This window comes from Lontra canadensis, unplaced genomic scaffold (genome assembly GCF_010015895.1).
Source record: "Lontra canadensis isolate GAN:19392208 unplaced genomic scaffold, GSC_riverotter_1.0 scaffold48, whole genome shotgun sequence".
NCBI classification, from domain to species: Eukaryota; Metazoa; Chordata; class Mammalia; order Carnivora; family Mustelidae; genus Lontra; species Lontra canadensis.
Genome location: NW_022631042.1, coordinates 13,942,625 through 13,966,869, shown reverse-complemented (window position 1 = coordinate 13,966,869; position 24,245 = coordinate 13,942,625). Strand labels below are relative to the sequence as shown.

Below are 24,245 nucleotides of genomic sequence, written 5' to 3'. Positions count from 1 at the left end.
TTCCCCTGTATCTTCAGAGCTGTTTGTTTTTCATTCATGGGAGTGGCCAACTTTAAATAAAAGACTAGATAAATTAGGGGTAAGGGAACTTTAGCCCCCTCAAAGAGTAATTCACTCGTTATGAATGGGTTTATCATGTTTTCCACATGATTCTTAATTCTGCCTGTCTATAGTCCAGTTAATAGAGAGACCCCCTGGATTTTGGTGTTTGACCAGCTCTTACCATGGTGGCCTATTGACACTCTGACCACTCACAGGGTCTGGGGATATCTCCTTTGGTTTATTAAACAGCAGAGCTGACAAGCCCCTGGCAGGGCTCAACACAGAACCCCAGTAACTTTGGCCTCCTCCATACCTTTCAGCTTCTTTAAGTTTACGTTGCAGGTCATTAACCAGTACAGCACACTTTACATTAATTCGGCTGACATCGATAAAGTCTGAGACCCAAGGTGGTCAATATTAGTTATTTTAATAAAAAATTACCCAGCTGCCAGTTATTAACTATGATAAGAAAGCCTTGGAGTTTGTTTGTTAGATTCAGTTACTAAAGGCATAATGTTTTCAAAGAGAACAGAAGCAAAGACTCATTTGTAAATGATACTAGGAAAGTAGTATATTTATTCTTCTCTGAGTAGTTTGTATTCATTGCTACTACTCTTGCATCGATTATTACATAAAGATTTGCAAATGTATGTCTTCCTAATGTCTTTTTAAATGGCTACTCAAATCATGTAGTCAATAATGTCTTCTTTATTGTTGTCTTACCGTCTGTTTCTCAAAGTTGTCTCAGTCCTTATATCTACTGTCCTGTAAAGAAATACCTAGTTAAATCTCATTCCCTTTACTTAACATCCTGTTTATGTTACATTTATCTTGATGGGTAGCTGTAGATTGTTGGCTCACACTACTAAACAATATTTAGTTTTTTATAGATCCCAAATACTGCTGTTGACAATGGGCATTGTTCACTTTTTACTTTACTAGGTAGCTGCAGTAAGTACCATAGTAAACAGAGGGATAACGCCAAAAGCTTTTGTGTTCAGAAACTATGGTCATTTTCCTGGAATCAACTCGCACTACTTGGGAGGCTGTCAGTATAAAATGTGGCAGGCCATTAGAGCCTCATCTGCTGCTCCCGGCTACTTTGCAGAGTATGCATTGGGAAATGATCTTCACCAGGTAAGTTGACTGTTACCTACCTTTTGAAAGTTTGTGATTAAAGAATCAGCAATCATTAAATGTCACAGAGGGAGCAACCGAGATTTTCTTCTTGTTTACATGTGGCAAAAGATGTCCCATACAAATGTTTTTATTTGTCGTTTTTCTTAAATTAACAAGCCTTCTGTAAAGATTATTTTTGTATTTTATATAATGTGATTCATACCTAACTATGATTTTATTGATGGAAAACATAGTATGTAGGATTGGAAGTCCAAATGCAATAAAAATTAAAACACGGCCCTTGAAAACACAGAATGCAATCTGTTTGACAGTTGGGGTGGACATATTTTGAAGGAGATGATATAAGAAAATAATCACAGTAAACACTCATTAAGTTAGCTCTGTACTGGACACTTATACAGTCCTTTGTATGCATTGTCTCATTTAATCATCACTGCTTACAAATCAGATAGAGTTATTCCCACTTTTACAAATGAGGTATTGGAGTCTTGAGAAAGGTTAAATAACTAGAATAGGATCATGGCTGTTAAGGGACAGGCTTGGGATGCTACCTATAATTATACTGCTTCTAAGTTTATGGCTAAATGATACATAAAGTTGAATATTATTTCTGGCAGTTTATTCCTTTTTTGTTATGTATACTTATTTATCATAAAAATTTTTGTCGGTCAAGTTTTTCCATTATGAAATGTTAACTCATAACTTTACAGTAAATGATAAAAAAGTCATTGAAGCTTTTGACCTGATACTTCTAGAGTGTACGTTTTTATAGATGCTTAATTTTTATAATGCTGTCCCACTTAAAATCAGTCCATGCAATATAGCTATTAACCTTAACTGTCCTCTCTAGTCGGTGAGGTATTTGTGCTCTGTTTGGTATTTAAATATATGTTGAGAAGGAAACTATTTTGGCAGTGATTTTCAGATGTCATTCAAAAGCTCATACATAGATCTTCTATATGAACTACGTATCAGTTATATACTTCACATGTGTCGGTATTGTAATAGCTAAAACACTCTATCACTTTTATTGTCTCCTATATTTTTTCTTGTATGTTAGACTTATTTTTAAATATTATGGGCATCTATCCCATTTTTTCTGTATTCCTAGAAGTAATATCATAATCTTTGTAGTCATGAGATTAACCTAGGTTTCCTTTTGTCTTTGGAGTCAATTCAGACCATTTCTTACTTTGTCAGATCAGTCATTGTTCAATTATGTAAGGCACTTCCCCTTCTCGCCTTTCTCTTCTTTCTTCCACCTACTCAAGGCAGAAAGTGCTAGCTGTAGAGTTTTTCCTGACATAGATCTCAAGACTTACTGGTCAAATTAAAATTTTTATTTTAAAATGTACCTTCCTGTTTTGTTTTGTTTTGTTTTTAATTTTATTTGTTATAAACATATTTTTTTTCCCACCAGGGGTACAGGTCTGTGAATCGCCAGGTTTACACACTTCACAGCACTCACCATAACACATACCCTCCCCAATGTCCATAACCCCACCCCCCCTCCCAAGCCCCCTCCCCCCAGCAACCCTCAGTTTGTTTTGTGAGATTAAGAGTCACTTATGGTTTATCTCCCTCCCAATCCCATTTTGCTTCATTTACTCTTCTCCTACCCCCTTAACCCCCCATGTTGCATCTCCTCTCCCTCATATCAGGGAGATCATATGATAATTGTCTTTCTCCGATTAACTTATTTCGCTAAGCATGATACCCTCTAGTTCCATCCACGTCGTCGCAAATGGCAAGATTTCATTTCTTTTGATGGCTGCATGGTATTCCATTGTGTATATATACCACGTCTTCTTTATCCATTCGTCTGTTGATGGACATCAAGGTTCTTTCCAAAGTTTGGCTATTGTAGACATTGCTGCTATAAACATTCGGGTGCACGTGCCCCTTCGGATCACTACGTTTGTATCTTTAGGGTAAATACCCAGCAGTGCAATTGCTGGGTATTAGGGTAGTTCTATTTTCAACATTTTGAGGAACCTCCATGCTGTTTTCCAGAGTGGTTGCACCAGCTTGCATTCCCACCAACAGTGTAGGAGGGTTCCCCTTTCTCCGCATCCTCGCCAGCATCTGTCATTTCCTGACTTGTTAATTTTAGCCATTCTGACTGGTGTGAGGTGGTATCTCATTGTGGTTTTGATTTGTATTTCCCTGATGCCGAGTGATATGGAGCACTTTTTCATGTGTCTGTTGGCCATCTGGATGTCTTCTTTGCAGAAATGTCTGTTCATGTCTTCTGCCCATTTCTTGATTGGATTATTTGTTCTTTGAGTTTGAGTTTGCTAAGTTCTTTATAGATTCTGGACACTAGCCCTTTATCTGATATGTCGTTTGCAAATATCTTCTCCCATTCTGTCAGTTGTCTTTTGGTTTTGTGAACTGTTTCCTTTGCTGTGCAAAAGCTTTTGATCTTGATAAAATCCCAATAGTTCATTTTTGCCCTTGCTTCCCTTGCCTTTGGCGATGTTCCTAGGAAGATGTTGCTGTGGCTGAGGTGGAAGAGGTTGCTGCCTGTGTTCTCCTCAAGGATTTTGATGGATTCCTTTCTCACATTGAGGGCCTTCATCCATTTTGAGTTTATTTTCGTGTGTGGTGTAAGGAAATGATCCAATTTCATTTTTCTGCATGCGGCTGTCCAATTTTCCCAACACCATTTATTGAAGAGGCTGTCTTTTTTCCATTGGACATTCTTTCCTGCTTTGTCGAAGATTAATTGACCATAGAGTTGAGGGTCTATTTCTGGGCTCTCTATTCTGTTCCATTGATCTATGTGTCTGTTTTTGTGCCAGTACCATGCCATCTTGATGATGACAGCTTTGTAATAGAGCTTGAAGTCCGGAATTGTGATGCCACCAACTTTGGCTTTCTTTTTCAATATTCCTTTGGCTATTCGCGGTCTTTTCTGGTTCCATATAAATTATAGGATTATTTGTTCCATTTCTTTGAAAAAAATGGATGGTACTTTGATAGGAATTGCATGAAATGTGTAGATTGCTTTAGGTAGCATAGACATTTTCACAATATTTATTCTTCCAATCCAGGAGCATGGAACATTTTTCCATTTCTTTGTGTCTTCCTCAATTTCTTTCATGAGTACTTTATAGTTTTCTGTGTATAGATTCTTAGTCTCTTTGGTTAGGTTTATTCCTAGGTATCTTATAGTTTTGGGTGCAATTGTAAATGGGATGGACTCCTTAATTTCTCTTTCTTCTGTCTTGTTGTTGGTGTAGAGAAATGCGACTGATTTCTGTGCATTGATTTTATATCCTGACACTTTACTGAATTCCTGTACAAGTTCTAGCAGTTTTGGAGTGGAGTCTTTTGGGTTTTCCACATATAGTATCATATCATCTGCGAAGAGTGATAGTTTGACTTCTTCTTTGCCGATTTGGATGCCTTTAATTTCTTTTTGTTGTCTGATTGCTGAGGCTAGGACTTCTAATACTATGTTGAATAGCAGTGGTGATAACGGACATCCCTGCCGTGTTCCTGACCTTAGAGGAAAAGCTTTCAGTTTTTCTCCATTGAGAATGATATTTGCAATGGATTTTTCATAGATGGCTTTGATAATATTGAGGTATGTGCCCTCTATCCCTACACTTTGAAGAGTCTTGATCAGGAAGGGATGCTGTACTTTGTCAAAGGCTTTTTCAGCATCTATGGAGAGTATCATATGGTTCCTGTTCTTTCTTTTATTAATGTGTTGTATCACATTGATTGATTTGCGGATGTTGAACCAACCTTGCAGCCCTGGAATAAATCCCACTTGGTCGTGGTGAATAATCTTTTTAATGTACTGTTGAATCCTATTGGCTAGTATTTTGGTGAGAATTTTTGCATCTTTGTTCATCAAGGATATTGGTCTGTAGTTCTCTTTTTTGATGGGATCCTTGTCTGGTTTTGCAGTCAAGGTGATGCTGGCCTCATAAAATGAGTTTGGAAGTTTTCCTTCCATTTCTATTTTTTGGAACAGTTTCAGGAGAATAGGAATTAGTTCTTCTTTAAATGTTTGGTAGAATTCCCCCGGAAAGCCATCTGGCCCTGGGCTTTTGTTTGTTTGGAGGTTTTTGATGACTGTTTCAATCTCCTTACTGATTATGGGTCTGTTCAGGCTTTCTATTTCTTCCTGGTTCAGTTGTGGTAGTTTATATGTCTCTAGGAATGCATCCATTTCTTCCAGATTGTCAAATTTGTTGGCATAGAGTTGCTCATAATATGTTCTTATAATTGTCTGTATTTCTTTGGTGTTAGTTGTGATCTCTCTTCTTTCATTCATGATTTTATTTATTTGGGTCCTTTCTCTTTTCTTTTTGATAAGTCTGGTCAGGGGTTTATCAATCTTATTAATTCTTTCAAAAAACCAGCTCCTAGTTTCGTTGATTTGTTCTATTGTTTTTTGGGATTCTATTTCATTGATTTCTGCTCTGATCTTTATGATTTCTCTTCTCCTGCTGGATTTAGGGTTTCTTTCTTGTTCTTTCTCCAGCTCCATTAGGTGTAGGGTTAGGTTGTGTACCTGAGACCTTTCTTGTTTCTTGAGAAAGGCTTGTACCGCTATATATTTTCCTCTCAGAACTGCCTTTGTTGTGTCCCACAGTTTTTGAACCATTGTATTTTCATTATCATTTGTTTCCATGAATTTTTTCAATTCTTCTTTAATTTCCTGGTTGACCCATTCATTCTTTAGAAGGATGCTGTTTAGTCTCCATGTATTTGGGTTCTTTCCAAATTTCCTCTTGTGATTGAGTTCTAGCTTCAGAGCATTGTGGTCTGAAAATATGCAGTGAATGATCCCAATCTTTTGATACCGGTTGAGACCTGATTTAGGACCAAGGATGTGATCTATTCTGGAGAATGTTCCATGTGCACTAGAGAAGAATGTGTATTCTGTTGCTTTGGGATGAAATGTTCTGAATATATCTGTGATGTCCATCTGGTCCAGTGTGTCTTTTAAGGACTTTAATTCCTTGTTGATCTTTTGCTTGGGTGATCTGTCCATTTCAGTGAGGGGAGTGTTAAAGTCCCCTACTATTATTGTATGATTGTTGATGTGTTTCTTTGATTTTGTTGTTAATTGGTTTATATAGTTGGCTGCTCCCACGTTAGGGGCATAGATATTTACAATTGTTAGATCTTCTTGTTGGACAGATCCTTTGAGTATGATATAGTGTCCTTCCTCATCTCTTATATAGTCTTTGGCTTAAAATCTAATTGATCTGATATAAGGATTGCCACTCCTGCTTTCCTCTGATGTCCATTAGCATGGTAAATTCTTTTCCACCCCCTCACTTTAAATCTGAAGGTGTCTTCGGGTTTAAAATGAGTTTCTTGTAGGCAACATATAGATGGGTTTTGTTTTTTTATCCATTCTGATACCCTGTGTCTTTTGATTGGGGCATTTAGTCCATTAACATTCAGGGTAACTATTGAGATATATGAATTTAGTGCCATTGTATTGCCTGTAAGGTGACTGTTATTATATATTGTTTCTGTTCCTTTCTGATCTACTACTTTTAGGGTCTCTCTTTGCTTAGAGGACCCCTTTCAATATTTCCTGTAGAGCTGGCTTGGTGTTTGCAAATTCTTTCAGTTTTTGTTTGTCCTGGAAGCTTTTCATCTCTCCTTCTATTTTCAATGATAGCGTAGCTGGATATAGTATTCTTGGCTGCATGTTTTTCTCGTTTAGTACTCTGAATATATCATGCCAGCTCTTTCTGGCCTGCCAGGTCTCTGTGGATAAGTCTGCTGCCAGTCTAATATTTTTACCATTGTATGTTACAGACTTCTTCTCCCGGGCTGCTTTCAGGATTTTCTCTTTGTCACTAAGACTTGTAAATTTTACTATTAGGTTACAGGGTGTGGACCTATTCTTATTGATTTTGAGGAGGGGTTCTCTGAACCTCCTGGATTTTGCTGCTTGTTCCCTTTGCCATATTGGGGAAATTCTCTCCAATAATTCTCTCCAATATACCTTCTGCTCCCCTCTCTCTTTCTTCTTCTTCTGGAATCCCAATTATTCTAATGTTGTTTCGTCTTATGGTGTCACTTATCTCTCGAATTCTGCCCTCGTGGTCCAGGAGCTGTTTGTCCCTCTTTTGCTCAGCTTCTTTATTCTCTGTCATTTGGTCTTCTATATCGCTAATTCTTTCTTCTGCCTCATTTATCCTAGCAGTGAAAGCCTCCATTTTTGATTGCATCTCATTAAGAGCTTTTTTGATTTCAACTTGGTTAGATTTTAGTTCTTTTATTTCTCCAGAAAGGGCTTTTATATCTGCCGAGAGGGTTTCTCTAATATCTTCCATGCCTTTTTCGAGCCCGGTTAGAACCTTGAGAATCGTCATTCTGAACTCTAGATCTGACATATTACCAATGTCTGTATTGATTAGGTCCCTAGCCTTTGGTACTGCCTCTTGTTCTTTTTTTTGTGGTGAATTTTTCCGCCTTGTCATTTTGTCCAGATAAGAGTATATGAAGGAACAAGTAAAATACTAAAATGTGGCAACAACCCCAGGAAAATATGCTTTAGCCAAATCAGAAGACATCCCAAATCGGGGGGGGGGGGGGATAAAAAGAGGCTCAGAAAGAAAAAAAAAAGAAAAAAGAAACAAATAAGAAAACCAATAATGAAAAAATATAAAAAGGAAAAAAATATATATATATTAGATAAACTAGTTAAAAAACGTTAAAAAAGAAAAGGGTAAAAGTTTAAAAAATTTAGCAGAAGAAGAGAAAAAAAATTGAAAAAAAAAATAATTAAATTAACTGCAAGGCTAAAGAATCATGGGGAGAAAGCCATGAGTTCCGTGCTTTGCTTTCTCCTCCTCTGGAATTCCGCTGCTCTCCTTGGTATTGAAACTGCACTCCTCGTAAGTGAACTTGGTCCTGGCTGGGTTTCTTGTTGATCTTCTGGGGGAGGGGCCTGTTGTAGTGATTCTCAAGTGTCTTTGCCCCAGGCGGAGTTGCACCACCCTTACCAGGGGCCGGGCTGAGTAATCCGCTTGGGTTTGCTTTCGGGAGCTTTTGTTCCCTGAGCGCTTTCCGTAGAGTTCCGGAGGACGGGAATGAAGATGGCGGCCGCCCAGTCTCCGGCCCGGAGGAGCCGAGAGCCCGGGGCCCCACTCCTCAGTGCACCCTCAGAGAACAGCGCCCAATTACTCCCGTCACCCTGGCCTCTGGCCACGCTCCGAGCTGACCGAGCTTGCGACCGGTTCAAGGTAACCCCGAGCTGAGAGTCACTCCTCGGCTCTGTCTCTGTGGCCAGCTTCCCCGTTCTAATACCTGCAAGCTCTGCGACACTCAGCCACCCCCGATCCTTCTGTCCCTGCGGGACCTGAGGCCACACTGACCCCGCGTGGGCTTCACCCCGTTAAGCCTCTGGAGCGATGTCCCTCAGCGGAACAGACTTTTAAAAGTCCTGATTTTGTGCTCCGTTGCTCCGCCGCTTGCCGGGAGCCGGCCCCTCCCCCCGCCATCTATCTTCCTTTGCTTTGGATTCACTTCTCCGCCAGTCCTACCTTTCAGAAAGTGGTTGATTTTCTGTTTCTAGAATTGCTGTTCTTCTTCTCTTCGATCTCCCGTTGGATTTGTAGGTATTTGCAATCTTTAGATAAGCTATCTAGCTGATCTCCCGCAACCTGAAGTAGTCTCAGCTGCTACTTCTCCGCCATCTTGACTCCTCTCTGTACCTTCCTGTTTTTAACAAAAATTTCTGCATATTCTTATTCTTACCAGGTTGTAAATGGAGAAATAATTTAGATAGTGTATTCAAAATAGTAGTTAAAGATTTATAACATATCTTTAAGGTGGTTGTTATGCTACAGAATTGCAGTTATGCCAAGTATTAATGAAAGTCTCAAATGATAAGTTACTGTATTTTAAGACCATATGCTCCCAGACTTCAAAAGAAGTTAGTTACTTCATTTGCTTTCTCTTCTTTCTCTAAGTAGAAATAGTTCTAAAGTTTAATTCAGTACATAATAACAAACCAAAGTAATTCTGTGGTTCTTTTTCCGTTTCATTTAGACTAGTGATACTTCTTTTCATGCTTAGCCATTTTTATATTGATGACCATAATCTCTGAGTTTAGGTTTGAGCTACAGATTAAAATAATTTACTATATAAAGTTTATGTAAAAGAATATACTTTTATGTAAATCAGGGATTTCAGGAGGATTTGTACATCTAATTAATACTCACATGAAATCTAGATTCTAAGCAAATCTTATTTTTAAGAATATTTTTCTTACTGCATGTTCTCTTACAAACATGAGGAAGAAATAGGATATTTTTCTACTCACAAGACGCTGTGAAAGATTGATTAGGATATTCTAACATGTGAATGATCTTGATTGCTTAAACAGAAAAATACTCGAGTGAAATTCCTTTCCAACCCTTCAGAAATTGTTAAGAAGTTTAAAACTAAAATATGGTACTTACTTATTATAATCCTCTTAAGCTCTTTGAATAATTATATTGAGTTATTTTGAGACTGATTTTTAAAATCTCTTCATAACTGTCATGTCTGACATATGTTTTAACGTGAGTTACTTCACATTCTCTTGGAACCATGTAGAGCATAAATTTAGACTAATACTCTGAGCAGTTACTGAAAGCAGTGCCATAATTAAGAGGTGTGAGAAGGTAGACGTGTAGATCTCATTTGCCTTTGCCTATAAAGAGAAGAACGTTATTACAGTATTCACCAGGTTTATTACATGTCCTAGAAAATTGTAAAGTGAGAAGAATTTTTTTTCGAGTAGCTTTCCAGGTATTACTTCTTCCCCCCTGCCCAAATAGCATCATGTTTATCTTGAAATAGTACGTTTTACACAAAATTAATCCTTCTTTCTCTTTTTAATAGTTTCATTGATACATAATTGATATACCAAAAACTGGGCATATTTGATGTATACAGTTTGATGAGTTTGGACATATGCATGTCCCTTCTCTCTGATATTTTTCCATCTCCACCTCCAAAAGTAAATCATTCATTCTCTGCCTTTGGAGAAAGAGCCTGATAAATTAATTTGCACTAAAGTTTTTTTTTTTTTTAAAGATTTTATTTATTTACTCGACAGATCACAAGTAGGCAGAGAGAGAGAGGAGGAAGCAGGCTCCCTGCCGAGCAGAGAGCCCGATGCGGGGCTCGACCCCAAATCACAAGTAGGCAGAGAGGCAGGCAGAGAGAGAGAGGAGGAAGCAGGCCGCCCGCTGAGCAGAGAGCCCGATGCGGGGCTTGATCCCAAGTCCCCGGGACCATGACCCGAGCCGAAGGCAGAGGCCCCAGCCCACTGAGCCACCCAGGCGTCCCCTGCACTAAAGGTTTTGATGACAGATTCTCATCTATTATTTTTCCTAGGCCTTATTTACATTTTGAAAGGTTATATCCAGAACTCAGAAAACATTAACCTAAGAGGAATTATATTTCATATAAACGTTCCAGATAAATAGTGTTTCCAGTAGAAAGAACCTGGCTAGCACCTGGCAAATGATGCCTTTGCCAGGCCACAACTATTAATTTTTAGTATAGCTGGTCAAAAATGTAGTGACTGCTTGCTCAGTACGAGGCAGTGTTAACTGGGAGGAATATAAAGGTTTTAATAAGTGCCAGCTTATTTTTTGTGTTTCTTGGGTCCTACCCTCAAATACCTAAAACTAGAAGAATATAAGCAGAGTTATATAGTAAGATGATAAATTCAGTAATATGGAGGCTCCTTAAGGAGTTAAAAATAAAACTACTCTTTGACCCAGCAGTTGCACTACTAGGTATTTATCTAAAGGATACAAACAATGATCCCAAAGGGGCACATTTCATCCCAGTGTTCGTATCATCAGTATCCACAGTAGCCAAAATACAGAAAGAGCCCAGAAGTCCATCAACAGGTGAATGGATAAATAAAATGTGGTGTGTTTATGTGTGTGTGTGTGTGCATGCAGTGTGCACGCATGCGCGCGCGCACACACACACACGATGGAATATTACTCAGCCATCAGAATGAATGACATCTCTTTTTTTTTTTAAGATTTCATTTCTTTATTTGAGAGAGAGAAAGAGATCACAACTGGGCAGAGAAGCAGGCAGAGAGAGAGGGGAAGCAGGCTCCCCACTGAGCAGAGAGCCTGATGTGGGGCTGGATCCCAGGACCCTGGGATTATGATCTGAGCTGAAGGTAGAGGCCTAACCCATTGAGCCACCCAGGCACCCCAGAAAGAATGACATCTTGCCATTTGCAACAACATGGCTAGAATTAGAGGGTATTATGCTAAGTGAAACAAATCAGAGAAAGACAAAGACCATATGATTTCACTCGATATGGAATTTTAAGAAACAAAACAGATGAACATAGGGGGAGGGAAGGAAAAATAAAATAAGAAGAGAGACAAAACATAAGAGATTCCTACTATAGAGAACAAACTGAGGGGTGATTAAGGGGAGGTGGGCGGAGAATGGGCTAACTGGGTGATGGGTATTAAGGAGGGCATTGGTGATGGGTGCTGAGTATTACATGAACTGATGAATCACTTAATTGTACTCCTGAACTTAATACTATACTATATGGGAACTAACTTGAATTTAAATAAAATCTTGAAAAAATAAATTCAGTAATGAAAATATGCATAGGGTTAAGAAGTAGTACAGAAGATGTGGCTTACTCTCAGAATTGGCTTTACAAAGACATTTCACACCAGTTGAGATCTAAAGAATGAATAGTTTGGTAGGATGGAAACGGGATTAGGGTGATAAAAACGTTTTGGAAATAAAGGCTATGGTTGTAAAACATTCTGAATGTAATTAATGCCACTGAATTGTGACCTTAAAAATGCTTAAAAGGACCAATTTTATGTTTTGTACATTTTACCATTTTAAAAAAAAAAGAATTTTTTAAAGTCATAACTGGAATGAGAGCATTAGGAGAAGTTCACGCTGTGCAAGGGTTATTTTCTCTGGTAGGTACTCTGTGATTTGAAATGATGAAATAAACATTAAAAGCAACCAAAAGTATCCAAATTTTAGGCTATTAAGTACATGTGTAATGTACTGCTATTAAAACACAATTCTGTGTTTACCTCTGAGAAGTAAATAGCAAATTATTCAATTAGTTCATTTTTTAAGTTTGTTTTACCACAGTATCTAGCAGTGGGCCTGGCAAAACGGAATACACACTAAGTAGATAGCGAATATGAACACTGTGTGAAGGGAACACCACGGCCGTACCACTACACTGATGACTTCCTGATAGGAGAGGCCTGGACAGGAGTGGACTAAGTGGAAGGGAGCTCCAGGGACAGTGTGCCTCTCCACACACCAGAGTGAGCACCAAAAATCTTAACTTCCATACTTGATGGAAAGCAGTAAAGTTTAAGGAACAGGAATTTACTGCCATGGCTATTAAAACCATTGGAAACCTGACAGCTTTTTAACTTGGGAGTGATTTTACTATTCTCAATTCTTGCTAAACTTCTTTTGCCCTTATCTTATTTTTTCTTCCCTGTTTGACTCTGCTGATACTTCTTGATAGGCTTTTCTATAAAATAGTGTAACAGTGTTCCATCTAAAATAGCAGGATGTCTGAACGTTATTATATAGAGTACAAGTATGGAATTTAAGATACAAGTAGTTTTGGGTGCGTGGCTGGCTGAGTTAGGGGAACATGGGACTCTGGGTTCAAGCCCTGCATTGGATGCAGAGATTACTTAAAAGTAAAATGTTAAAAAAGATTTTTTTAAGATGAAAGCTTTAAAAGTGGCAACTCTCGCTGAATTAGAAATTAAATGATACCTCTATTATGTGATGGGTATCATTCTAATGTCCTGTTAATTGAAAACAAAAGATAAAGTTGGAAGGATTAAATTAAAATTAAATTAGAAGCCTTTAGAAAATAATTATTACTACCTACATTCAAGGAATCCTAGTAGGGTTTTACATAGTTAAACAGTACAAATAGCCCATGTAAGACTTTAAACAGATACATAAAAATAACAGAATTTAAAAATAGTTCCTTTCAACTAGTGAATGATAAACTGATACATCCACGTAATTAAATATTACTCAGCAATAAAAAGGAGTGAATTACTGGGCTGTCCAATGACCTGGATGGATCTCAGAAGCATCATTATTCTAGGTGAAAGAAACCAAATTCAGAAGACTACATACTGTATGATTCCATGCATCTTGATAACAAGAGTTAATGTGTAACCCTGGGGAGTAGATAGAAGAATGGTTTTTGAAGATGACTTGTTGGTGGCAAGGAAGCTCAGCGATTGGAATGGCATTATTGAATTGAACAGAAGGACAGTGGAATTTTGAATGACATGGGTTTAACCTCTATTGGTTTTCTGAGGAGAGTGGTCCTGGTACCTCTGAAAACACTAAAGAACAGCCCACACTCCCCAGTGATCATTTCCAGCAGATGCAGTCTCAGTCCGTCTGCCTCAAGCTCAGCGCACAAGGATCGCGGTCCCTAAAGCCGTAGTCATTGCCTGCTCTTCGGCCTGCCATTGAGTAGATGGACATTTAAGTTTTTAATGAATGAACTGAAATTGTCTGCTGAGGGGGCGCCTGGGTGGCTCAGTGGTTAAAGCCTCTGCCTTCGGCTCAGGTCATGATGCCAGGGTCCTGGGATCGAGCCCCGCATCGGGCTCTGCTCAGCAGGGAGCCTGCTTCCTCCTCTCTCTCTGCCTCCCTCTCTGCCTACTTGTGATCTCTGTCAAATAAATAAATAAAATCTTTTAAAAAACAAAAAAGAAATGAAATTGTCTGCTAGGTGTCAGGGAAGCTTCACTTCTCACAGTGTTAACTTGCACTGTGATGTGTTCTTAGTTTAGGATTCTGATCGTTGTTGTATCCTCTGCCATGCTACTTTAAGTTGAGGAGTGATAGAACTCTATTACTGTGGCATTTAGCTGTTTTACTAAGATGCACACTGAAAATTAAGTCTATTGGATCTAATAAAGAGAAGTATGAAGTATAATGCTAGCATGTGTGCTGCTGTGTCGTCATTCTGCTTCTGATACAGATTTCCCTCTTACTGAGTCTAGACAAGGGACACCTACTGCCAGTCAGGCGGCAGATGACGTGAACCCAGGACTCCCTGGGTATCTCAGGCCTGCGGCCAGTCACAGGCCAGCTGTGTGCAGTCTTCTAGGTCTCAGAGACCATCCCAACTTACGCCTATCTCAGCCACAAAGGGACTTCATGAAAAGAACTAAAGACCTGAAATACGGTGGACCTATCAATAAATGGGCCCCCATTGACAAGAGTTGTCTTTTGAAAGAATAGCTTTTCTCATGAAAGTCACAAACATGGAAACAGGAACCACATTCTTTTGAAGAGTTGTAGTTAGAGAGCAATGGAGATCGCACTTCAGGGGAAGGTGGAGGTTAGATTGGAGATGGCAGCAAACAACCCACCCAAAAATGGAGAATAGAGCAAGCAATGAAGACATGTGACAAAATAGTTTCTCTGAGAATCCACACAGCCCTTTGTATCTCTGTTAGCCCGGAGGTATCATAAAGCTACACATTGAGGTTGAATGCCATAGGCATATGATAACTTTGGCTTTTGGACTTTTTAGAAGGAGTAAGTTCTAGCAGTTTGTAGCTTTTCAAGATTGAATGGCTGTGCTAATACCAAGTGAGGTTTATCCCAGCAGTGTAAGGCTAGTTATGTGCTTTTATTCTGCTACAGTTTAGCAGTATTTGTCTGCATGTTTTACTCTTCTTTCCTCCTGAAGTCTTCAAAATAAGTTACTGTTTATAATAAATGCTTGGAAATACGAAGTTTGCCTACTTCATTTAGATTATATCTGCATTATAATGAATGCGATAATTTGAAATTGTATTGTTGATAAAGTTGCAGTTAAATTTGTTGAATTATCTGGTTATGTTTGACTTGTGAATGGAGAGCTAGTTTTAATTGTTTGGTAGAACCACAGTTCTGTTAGGTTTTATATAGAATCTATAGTAACCACTAAGCAAGGATAATATCTTTTAAAAATAACTTTGTTCATTTTAGTAGTTTTGAGAAGAATATCCAAAGCAATCAAAGAAGTTAAAATAATTTCCATAATAGGAAAAGAGATCTTAATGAGGTCAGTGAGCTTTCACAGTACACTTTTTTTTCCCCACAGTATACTTTTTTTTTTAAAGATTTTATTTATTTATTTGAAACAGAGAGATTGAGATCACAAGTATGCAGAGAGGCAGGCATAGAGAGAGAGAGGAGAAAGCAGGCTCCCCACTGAGCAGAGAGCGTGATGCGGGCCTCGATCCCAGGACCCTGAGATCATGACCTGAGCCGAAGGCAGAGGCTTAACCCACTGAGCCACCCAGGCGTCCTCCCATAGTATACTTTTTTTAAGCTATAGTATATAAAAGAAATTCACTTTAAGGGAACTTCTTGTCTTCAAATCATTTTTTCAATTTACTACATTGTTAAGCTCTCCTTGTTGAGTACATTTCAGCCTTTTTAAAATACAATTTTTGCCTTCATATTTACAAAATAGAATTTCACTTTAAGAGTTCTGCACTGTGGGGGGGGCGTTATGGACATTGGGTAGGGTATGTGCTATGGTGAGTGCTGTGAAGTTTGTAAACGTGGAGATTCACAGACCTGTACCCCTGGGGGAAAAAAAAATATATATATATGTTTATAAAAAATAAAGTTATTAAAAAAAAAAAAAAGAGTTCTGCACTGTATTTTCTTGACTTACATTTTGCAGGATGGAGGTTTGCTTCTGAATAACCCTTCGGCACTAGCAATGCACGAGTGTAAGTGTCTTTGGCCCGACGTCCCGTTGGAGTGCATAGTGTCCCTGGGCACTGGGCGTTACGAGAGTGATGTGAGGAACTCTGTGACATACACAAGCTTGAAGACCAAACTGTCTAATGTTATCAACAGTGCCACAGATACAGAAGGTCAGTCCGTCTATTTGCCTCCTTAAAACACTTTAACTTCCAGAGTTCAGTGTTTGGTAGCTTATGCTGATGCTGCCTACAAAAGAATATGTTATGTTTGTCTAGGGGGCTCAGGAAGCAGAGGGGAGCAAATCTTTTGTTGTTTTCATGTCTCCTCACTCATTCCTTCTAAGGGACCCCTGAACAGAGACTTTTCTTCCTCTATGCGCTAGTACTCCCGTGCCTAGGTGTACAGTTGGAAAAGTTTCTACAGCTGATCAGCACAAAGGTTCAGTTGGAGACTTAAAATATACATCAGGTCTTGTCTTTATCCTGCTCAGAGCCTCTAGGCTTCCCATCACATGTAGAACAAAATCATTCACTGAAATTTAGTAGGCCCTTTGAGACCTAGCCTTTGAATACATCTCCTCCCCCATTCCTCACACGTGTCCCCGCTACCAGGTGGCCCTCAGTCTGGTTCAGAAGTCTCTTGCCTTGGGCCCTCTGCGGTTGCTGTGCCCTCTCAGTGTGAGGTCTTCTTCCCTCAGGTTCATACTTGATTCACTCCGCTTTTTCATTCAGGCCTCTGCTCAGATGTCACTTTCTCAGAAAGACCTTTCCTGATTCCTTTCTGTCCCCCTCACTACGTCATTCTACCCTCTTACCCTGCTTCTTCCTCTTTTTTTTTTTTTTTTTTTTTTTTTTTTTTTTTAGAGCAGTTCTCTCACCACATGGCTATGTATCACACATTGGCTTGTTTCGTTTCTTACTCTCTCTATTCCACGAGAATGTAAGGTGGGAGGCTGTCCAGTTACCTGTGTTGACTGTGCTGCCTGCACATAGTACGCAGTCAATGAGTATTTATCCAATTTCTAGTTTTGGCCTTGAAGTCTAGACTGCTTATTTTGTTACTTTAAGTCTTATGTGAAATCTGTTACTCTGTTCTTAAGAAGAATTGTTACCACTTACCAACCCCTTGCTTCTGAATCTCATTCTTTTCATATCATTGTGTTACTAGCCTAGTCTTTAGTCCACATGAGAGTCTTAAACTCCCCACTGAGGACTTTTATCTAGTAAGTGACAACCCAAAAGAAGCTTGTATACTGGATTTTTCACTATCTGAAGTTTTGTTGTCAAAATCAACAAAGTACTCTTTTTTCTTTCTTATTTTTCCATCACATTTTTATTTTATTAGATCACAGCACAAATGCATTTGACTTAAACTAGAATACTAAACTTCTGAATGTCTGCCGTGAAGTAAATGCCTATGGCATCATAAAACAGTTTTCTTAAAGATGATGTGACATTGATTCTGTGATACATGAGGCATATTTTTATGTACATGCAAATGAATAGTTAAAATTGAGTAGTGTTTCATCTGTGACTTAAAAAGAGGAAAAGAGGGCCACCTGGGTGGTTCAGTCAGTTAATCATTTGACTCTTGATTTCAGCTCAGGTCATGATCTCAGGGTCATGATACTGAGCCCACCGAACAAGGAGCCTGCTTTAAGATTCTCTCTCCCTCTGCCTCTTCCCCACTTGTTCATGCTCTCTCTCTCTCTTAAAAAAAAAAAAAATTGTAAAAGAAAATTTCTTACTATTTTTCATTAAACTGTGGAATTAACACCATCGTTACCAGGAAGCATATTTCTAGGGGCAGCTGGATGGCTCCCAGTCAATTCTGGAGCCCTAGGATCGAGCCCTGCATTGGGCTCCCTGCTCAGCGAGGGAGTCTGCTTCTCCTTCTGCCCCTCACCCTGCTCATGCTCTCTCTCTCAAGTAAATAAATAAAATCTTTTCAAAAGTTTTTTTGAAAAGCATATTTCTAGATCTGTACAGTATTCTTACTTTAAGCAATCTGCTGAGAAAAAGAAAGCTTTAATCAGCCAGTCTCAAAATGCTTGTATGTCTCTGCTGCACATCATCTGATGGGCTAATTTAAAATTTTTCAAGAAACAAGTAATGCTGTTTCCATAACTTAACACCCTTCTTAATGAAGAACTTGAGTGAAACACATGCAATTGCTGATACTAGATGGTTGTTGACCCATAAAAACTGTAATTTCATTTAGCTCGATCTGATGCATTATCGGTTGCTAAATAAATGGTGAAGAGTTGCAGATTATTAAGATTATGAATTAAGAGGAGGAATAAGAAAATGAAACTAGGTTATTGTAAATAGACTAGGGGCACCTGGGTGACTCAGTCGGTTAAGCATCTGCCTTCAGCTCAGGTCATGATCCCAGGGTCCTAGGATCAAGCCCTGGGTTGGGCTCCCTGCTGAGCAGGGAGCCTTCTCCTTCTCCTCTGCCTGCTGCTCCCCTTGCTTGTGCTCTCCCCCTCTTTTTTTCTGTCAAGTGTACAAAAATCTTAAAAACAAAACAAAACACCAAAGTAGACTTGATATAGGTCTTAAAGGATAATAGGGTTTAGAGATTTTAAAAGAGGGTTAAGACTGCTACTTCTGACCTTGATAAAATAATAGAGGCCATATATCTCTCCCACCTGAAACCATTAGCAAACAATAGAACAGTGGCTTTCAGCCATTAGATGAGGTTCCATGGGTTCGTGATCTCTGCGAGAAGGAAAATAAATGAAGTAATCCCTGCAATTGCCCTGCTTGCTACCTGAAAAAAAGGTTTCTAGGTGATAGCAAAGAAGGGGTGGACCCAAAAAAAGCGGATAGGATACAGAGTTGGAGTTCATGGAGGCCCAGGAAACTCAAATTTATGGGCAAAATACTACAGAGGAGGCAGCTTCACAGAGAGAGTGCTCCAAAGATATGCAGGGGAGTCCCCTGGAGTACTGATATGTACATGCATGTGAGGAAGCTCCCCAAAGCAGGGCCAAGAACCACCAGGAAGAATTAGACACAGCTCTTCTTGGAGCTCACACAGGAGCCAAAGTAGCTCAGGTTTTTATCAAGTAGGTTACAAGGACCTGGTAATACACGAGATGTGCAGAGGAGTTCTCAAAAAGAGTATTGTCTCAGTGGCAGCATCAGATTAGTTCCAGAGTGAGGGCTGCTTAGGATCCACTCTCACACTGCTTAAAAGCAGCCCTCAAATAGATGGAATTGAATCCAGTTAACAGCATCCATTGTTAGAATAAAGTCAAGATTATAAGGGATACAGCAAATTCCAGCACAGAAAAAAAACAAAAATTCACAATGTTTGGTGTCCAGTACAAAATGACCAGGCATACAAAGAAGCAAGAAAAGACACCCTTCACCAGGAGAAAACCCAGTCAGTGGGAACAGACCTAGCTATGAAACAGATGATAGGCAATTAGCAAAGGTCTTACAGTAACTATTAAAAACATACTTTGCATGTTTACTGGGCTGGAGGAAGACTGGAATATGATAAGGAGAGAAATGAATGATACGAGAGGCCCAAATCAAACTTCTAGAGGTAAAAAATACACTGTTTGAAATGGAAAATACAGCTGATAAGATTAACAGCAATTCTTCATAAAAACTTGCAGAAAATAGAAGGGTAAATACGTCCCCGGTCATTCTATCAGGCCAGTATTACCCTGACACCAGAACCAGAGGAGAAAAAAAAATTATAAAAATAGCAATTCCCTATTAGTCTCCCCATGCTGAAATCCTTAAAATATACTAATAAATTGAATTCAGCAATCTATTAAAAGGAGAACAGAGTATAACCAAGTAGGATTCATCCCAAGAATACAGGATTGGTTTAATGTACTAAAAATTAATGAAATTTACATGTTAATTTAAGACAAGAAATGAAAATTTTGTGACATCAATAGATGAAGAAAAAGACATCTGACAGATGAAAACTCATAGTAAGTTAGGAACAGAAGGGACTTCCTTAGCCCAACAGAGGGCATCTATTCAAACAAACAAACAAAACTCCTAGAGCTGGCATCATATTTGATGATGAAAGACGGAAAACTTTCTGTGTTAAGATCAGAAGCAGAGTAATATGTGTCTCATCATTTCCAGTCAGCATTGTTCTAGAGATTCTTTCCAGTATATCCAGTATAGGAAATAAAAGGCAGCTAGATTAGAAGGGAAGTAAATATTTATAGATAACACCATTGTCTATGTTGACAATCTATTAAAAGGCTCCTAGAACTAACAAGTGAGTTCAACAAAGTTGGAGAATACAGAGTCAGTAAAACTCAATTGTATTTCTGAATACTAGCAGTTGGAAATTAAAATTAAATATATACAAAGATAAATATTATTTATAATAGCACAAGAATGTTAAACACTTGAAGGAATTACTTGTTTTAAAGTATATGCAAGACCCGAACAGTAAAAACTGCAAAACATTCCTGGAAGAAATTAAAGAAGTTCTGAATAAATCAGTAGATATACCATGCTCATGAATTGGAAATCTAGTGGTGTTTTAGTGGCACACCGCAAATTGACCTGTATACACCATGGAATTGCTGTAAAAATCCAGATAGCCTTTTTCTGGGGGTAGAGATTTAACAAGATGACTGTAAAGTTTATATGGATATGCAAAGGACCTGTAAGAACCAAAACAATTTTGAAAAAGAACAAAATTAGAGGATTTACACTTTCTAATCTCGAGACTATAAAACTGCTGTAAGCAAAGGACTGTGGTATTTGCATAAAGATAGACCTATAGATCAGTGCTGCCTAATAGTACAGAAATTGATCCATACATGTAATCTCAAAAGATTTTTGACAAGGTAATTCAGTGGGAAGGGATAGTCTTTCCAACCAATAGTACAGGGACAATGAAGTAACCATATTCAAAAAGTGAGCCTTGACCCTTCACACCATATACAAAAATTAATCTGAAATGGATCATAGACTTAAAGAGTTAAAACTGTTAAACTTCCAGAAGAATACCCTGAGAAAATATTAATGACTTGGGTTAGGTAAAGATTTTTTAGATAGAACACAAAAAGCATGAACCAAAAAAGAAAAAATAGATAAATTAGACTTTACCAGGGTACAGATTTTGCTCTTCAGAAGACAGTTTTAGTGAAATGAAAAGCCATAGGCCGAAATAAAATACTAGCAAAACGTATCTGACCTATTACCAGAACCAAATATATAAGCAGATCCAAACCATATAGAGAATTCCCACAATATTTATATAAGAAATACATAAATTCAGGGGCACCTGAGTGGCTCAGTGGGTTAAGGCCTCCAGGCTCAGGTCATGATCTTGGGGTCCGGGGCTCGAGCCCCGCATCGGGCTCTGTGCTCAGCAGGGATCCTGCTTCCCCCTCTCTCTCTGCCTGCCTCTCTGCCTACTTGTGATCTCTGTCTGTCAAATAAATAAATAGAATCTTAAATAAATAAATTCACTAAAAAATGGGCAAAATATTTGAACAGATACTTCATTGAAGAAGATATGCAGATGACTAAAAGGTACATAAAAGACTTCACACCATTAATCATTAGAAATGAAAAGTAAAACTACAAGGTAAAAAGTAAAACTACACATCCTCTAGAATGGCTAAAATTAAGGCTGACAATACTGTTTTGACAAAGATGTAGAACAGTGGGACTCTGATATATTAATGGTTGGAATGCAGAATGGTACAGCCATCTGGAAAACAATGTTACAGTTCTTCAGAAGATCAACATGTAACATTGTGTGCCTGCTATACTTCAGTTAAAAAAGATAAACATGCTTTTACCATATGACCCAGCAGTCTCATTGCAAAGTATTCTCTCAAGAGAAGTAGAATCTGTTATCCACAGGAAGACTTCATGTAAATGCTTACAGCAGAATTACTCCTACTAGCTAAAAACTGAAGAGAACCAGAACTGGAAAGAACAAATTGTGATGTGTCTGTGCAGTGGAATTCTACCCACCAATTAAAAGGGAAGGAGCTGATACATACTGTGACAGGGGTGGATTTCAAAAGAATATTGCTAAGTAAAAGAAGCTAGTCCCAGAAGAGCTAGCTATATACTTCTGATTCTGTTTATATGAAATTCTAGAAAAGGCAAAGAGTAAGAAGAGGAAGAAGTGCAAAAAGGCATGAAGGAACTTTTTTGGGGTGATAGAAATGTTCTGTCATAACTGGTGTGATTACACAAAGATACACATTTCTCAGAACTTCTCAAATTATACACTTTAGATTGGTGAATTTTGTATGCAAATTATACCTCAGTAAAGACGATACCAAAAATCATAAAACAGTAAAAGGAAAGTTGTAAAGGCATTTCAGCAGTGGCTAACAGTATGACCAGAAACGGAGAAAAGAGAACAGAGGAGCTAGTAATCTAATTAGCAGAGTTACATGAATGATCCTGGGAGATGAATTTCATTTTGTAGTTACAGTCATTAGTATGGAATCCTTGGACCGACTGTTAATTGGCTGGCATGATGAAATAAAGCTTTGTAATTTGCCCTCAAAGAAGATAATTTTAAATAAGGATAAAATTAGATCATTGCAGAATAAATCAATTTTCTTAACTACCCTGTTCTCTCTCTCTTTGTTTCAACAGAAGTTCATGTAATGCTTGATGGTCTGTTACCTCCTGACACCTATTTTAGATTTAATCCTGTGATGTGTGAAAACATACCTCTGGATGAAAGCCGAAATGAAAAGCTCAATCAGCTGCAGCTGGAAGGGTTGAAGTACATAGAAAGAAATGAAGAAAAAATGAAAAAACTTGCAAAAATACTAACTCAAGAAAAAACAACTCTGCAGAAAATTAATGATTGGATAAAACTAAAAACTGACATGTATGAAGGCCTTCCATTCTTTTCAAAATTGTGATAAGGGTATGTATATATTTTCATAAGCGAGGGCCTGATCAGATCAATAAGTTCCGTAAGGAATTGACGGGATTCAGCATGAGTTGACTTAGAAGTACTAGCAAATCCTGGAACAGTACGTGCTTGGACCAGCTTGCATGGTACAGAGGGCATGCTGGGTTTCAGAATTCATATGGGAATTAGGTTTTTATGATGTGAATGACAGTGCTCTAGGAGTCTTTATTATTGTGCTAGTTGGTTTTAGTAAATACTGCTGTTCTATTGTTTGATATTTGAGAATTCATTAATATATGTGCCAAACAAGAACTATCATCGTCCTATACTCGGTATTTTTGCTTCAGTCACCATAATCATGTGGAATATATTTGATACTGATTTACTGCCATGGGGAAAATCTAATTTCTTCTTAAATTTCCATCACTTACATTTTCACAAGGTATAGTCTAGGATCCAAATGTTGACTTTTACTGGATTATCATATAAACAGATACATAAAAATAGAATTTTCTGTGTCAGAGGGCTTTTACATTTGAAATATGAAGGAATCAGATAAAGTTCTGTTCAAAATACGTTCATTTCAGTCAACATCAGTTGGTTCACAAAGATAGGTGAAGCTCCAGTCAACCACTTTTCCCTCTGAAATTTCAAGATAATTCTGGGTGTTAACTTTTCTAGCTCTAGCTTATCATTCACTGTTAAAAAATTAATTATTTGAATTTACTGAGAAGATATCTCTATCATTAACAAAAATAAACTATTGAAATAATATACTGTTAAAAGGCTAATGTCGTTTTTTAAAAGTTTTTTTTTACTGTTCATACGAAATGTAGCTTCCTATCTCATAAGCATTTGAATATACCTGCCAACAGTGTGCTTAGAAAAATAAGTTTTGTTTCATCTGATTAACTTCTTTAACCAGTTTGGATTTCATGGAGGTTGTATATATGCCAACCCAGATCATGGTTTATGCCAACCACATTCATCTTTGCTTTGTTACCTATCTGCTGTGTAAATCCTTACATCACGTGTAGATTTGTCAAGGAAAAGGAGAAAAGGTAAATGCCTTTTGTTTTGTACATACCAGCTAAAGCTAAACCCAAACCCCACTGCTGGATGATTCCATTGCTTCTTCAGAACGTGAATTCATAGAGGCTGTGAGGCATGGTTCAGAGCGCTGGGGGGAGCTAAGAGTCTGGATGCCAATCTGACCTCTGATGCAAAGTCCTCTATGTGACCAGGAGAGCGACAGCCTCTCTGGGCTTTGGGTATTTCGTTTATAAAATGAGAAAAGCTAGCTTGAAAATGTTATTTACTCTTTTATGACAATCCAGATTCTGCCGATGTACAAGCACAAGATTGGAAGAGATGTGAAAATGAGTGTTTAGTCTACCAGTGTTAAACTGGTAGAATAT

The 24,245-nt window shown here is 38.2% G+C and overlaps 1 protein-coding gene across 1 annotated transcript in view; it reads left to right on the top strand.

The window, feature by feature from the left end:
- PNPLA8 (patatin like phospholipase domain containing 8) overlaps positions 1–22,873 on the top strand; it is a 46,816-nt gene extending 23,943 nt beyond the window's left edge. The window contains exons 8-10 of the mRNA XM_032873414.1: positions 985–1,179; positions 15,917–16,112; positions 22,560–22,873. Of these exons, the coding sequence (XP_032729305.1) occupies positions 985–1,179; positions 15,917–16,112; positions 22,560–22,834 (666 nt within the window). The 3' untranslated portion in view covers positions 22,835–22,873. The remainder of the gene's footprint in view (positions 1–984; positions 1,180–15,916; positions 16,113–22,559) is intronic.
- The last annotated feature ends 1,372 nt before the right edge of the window (positions 22,874–24,245 follow it).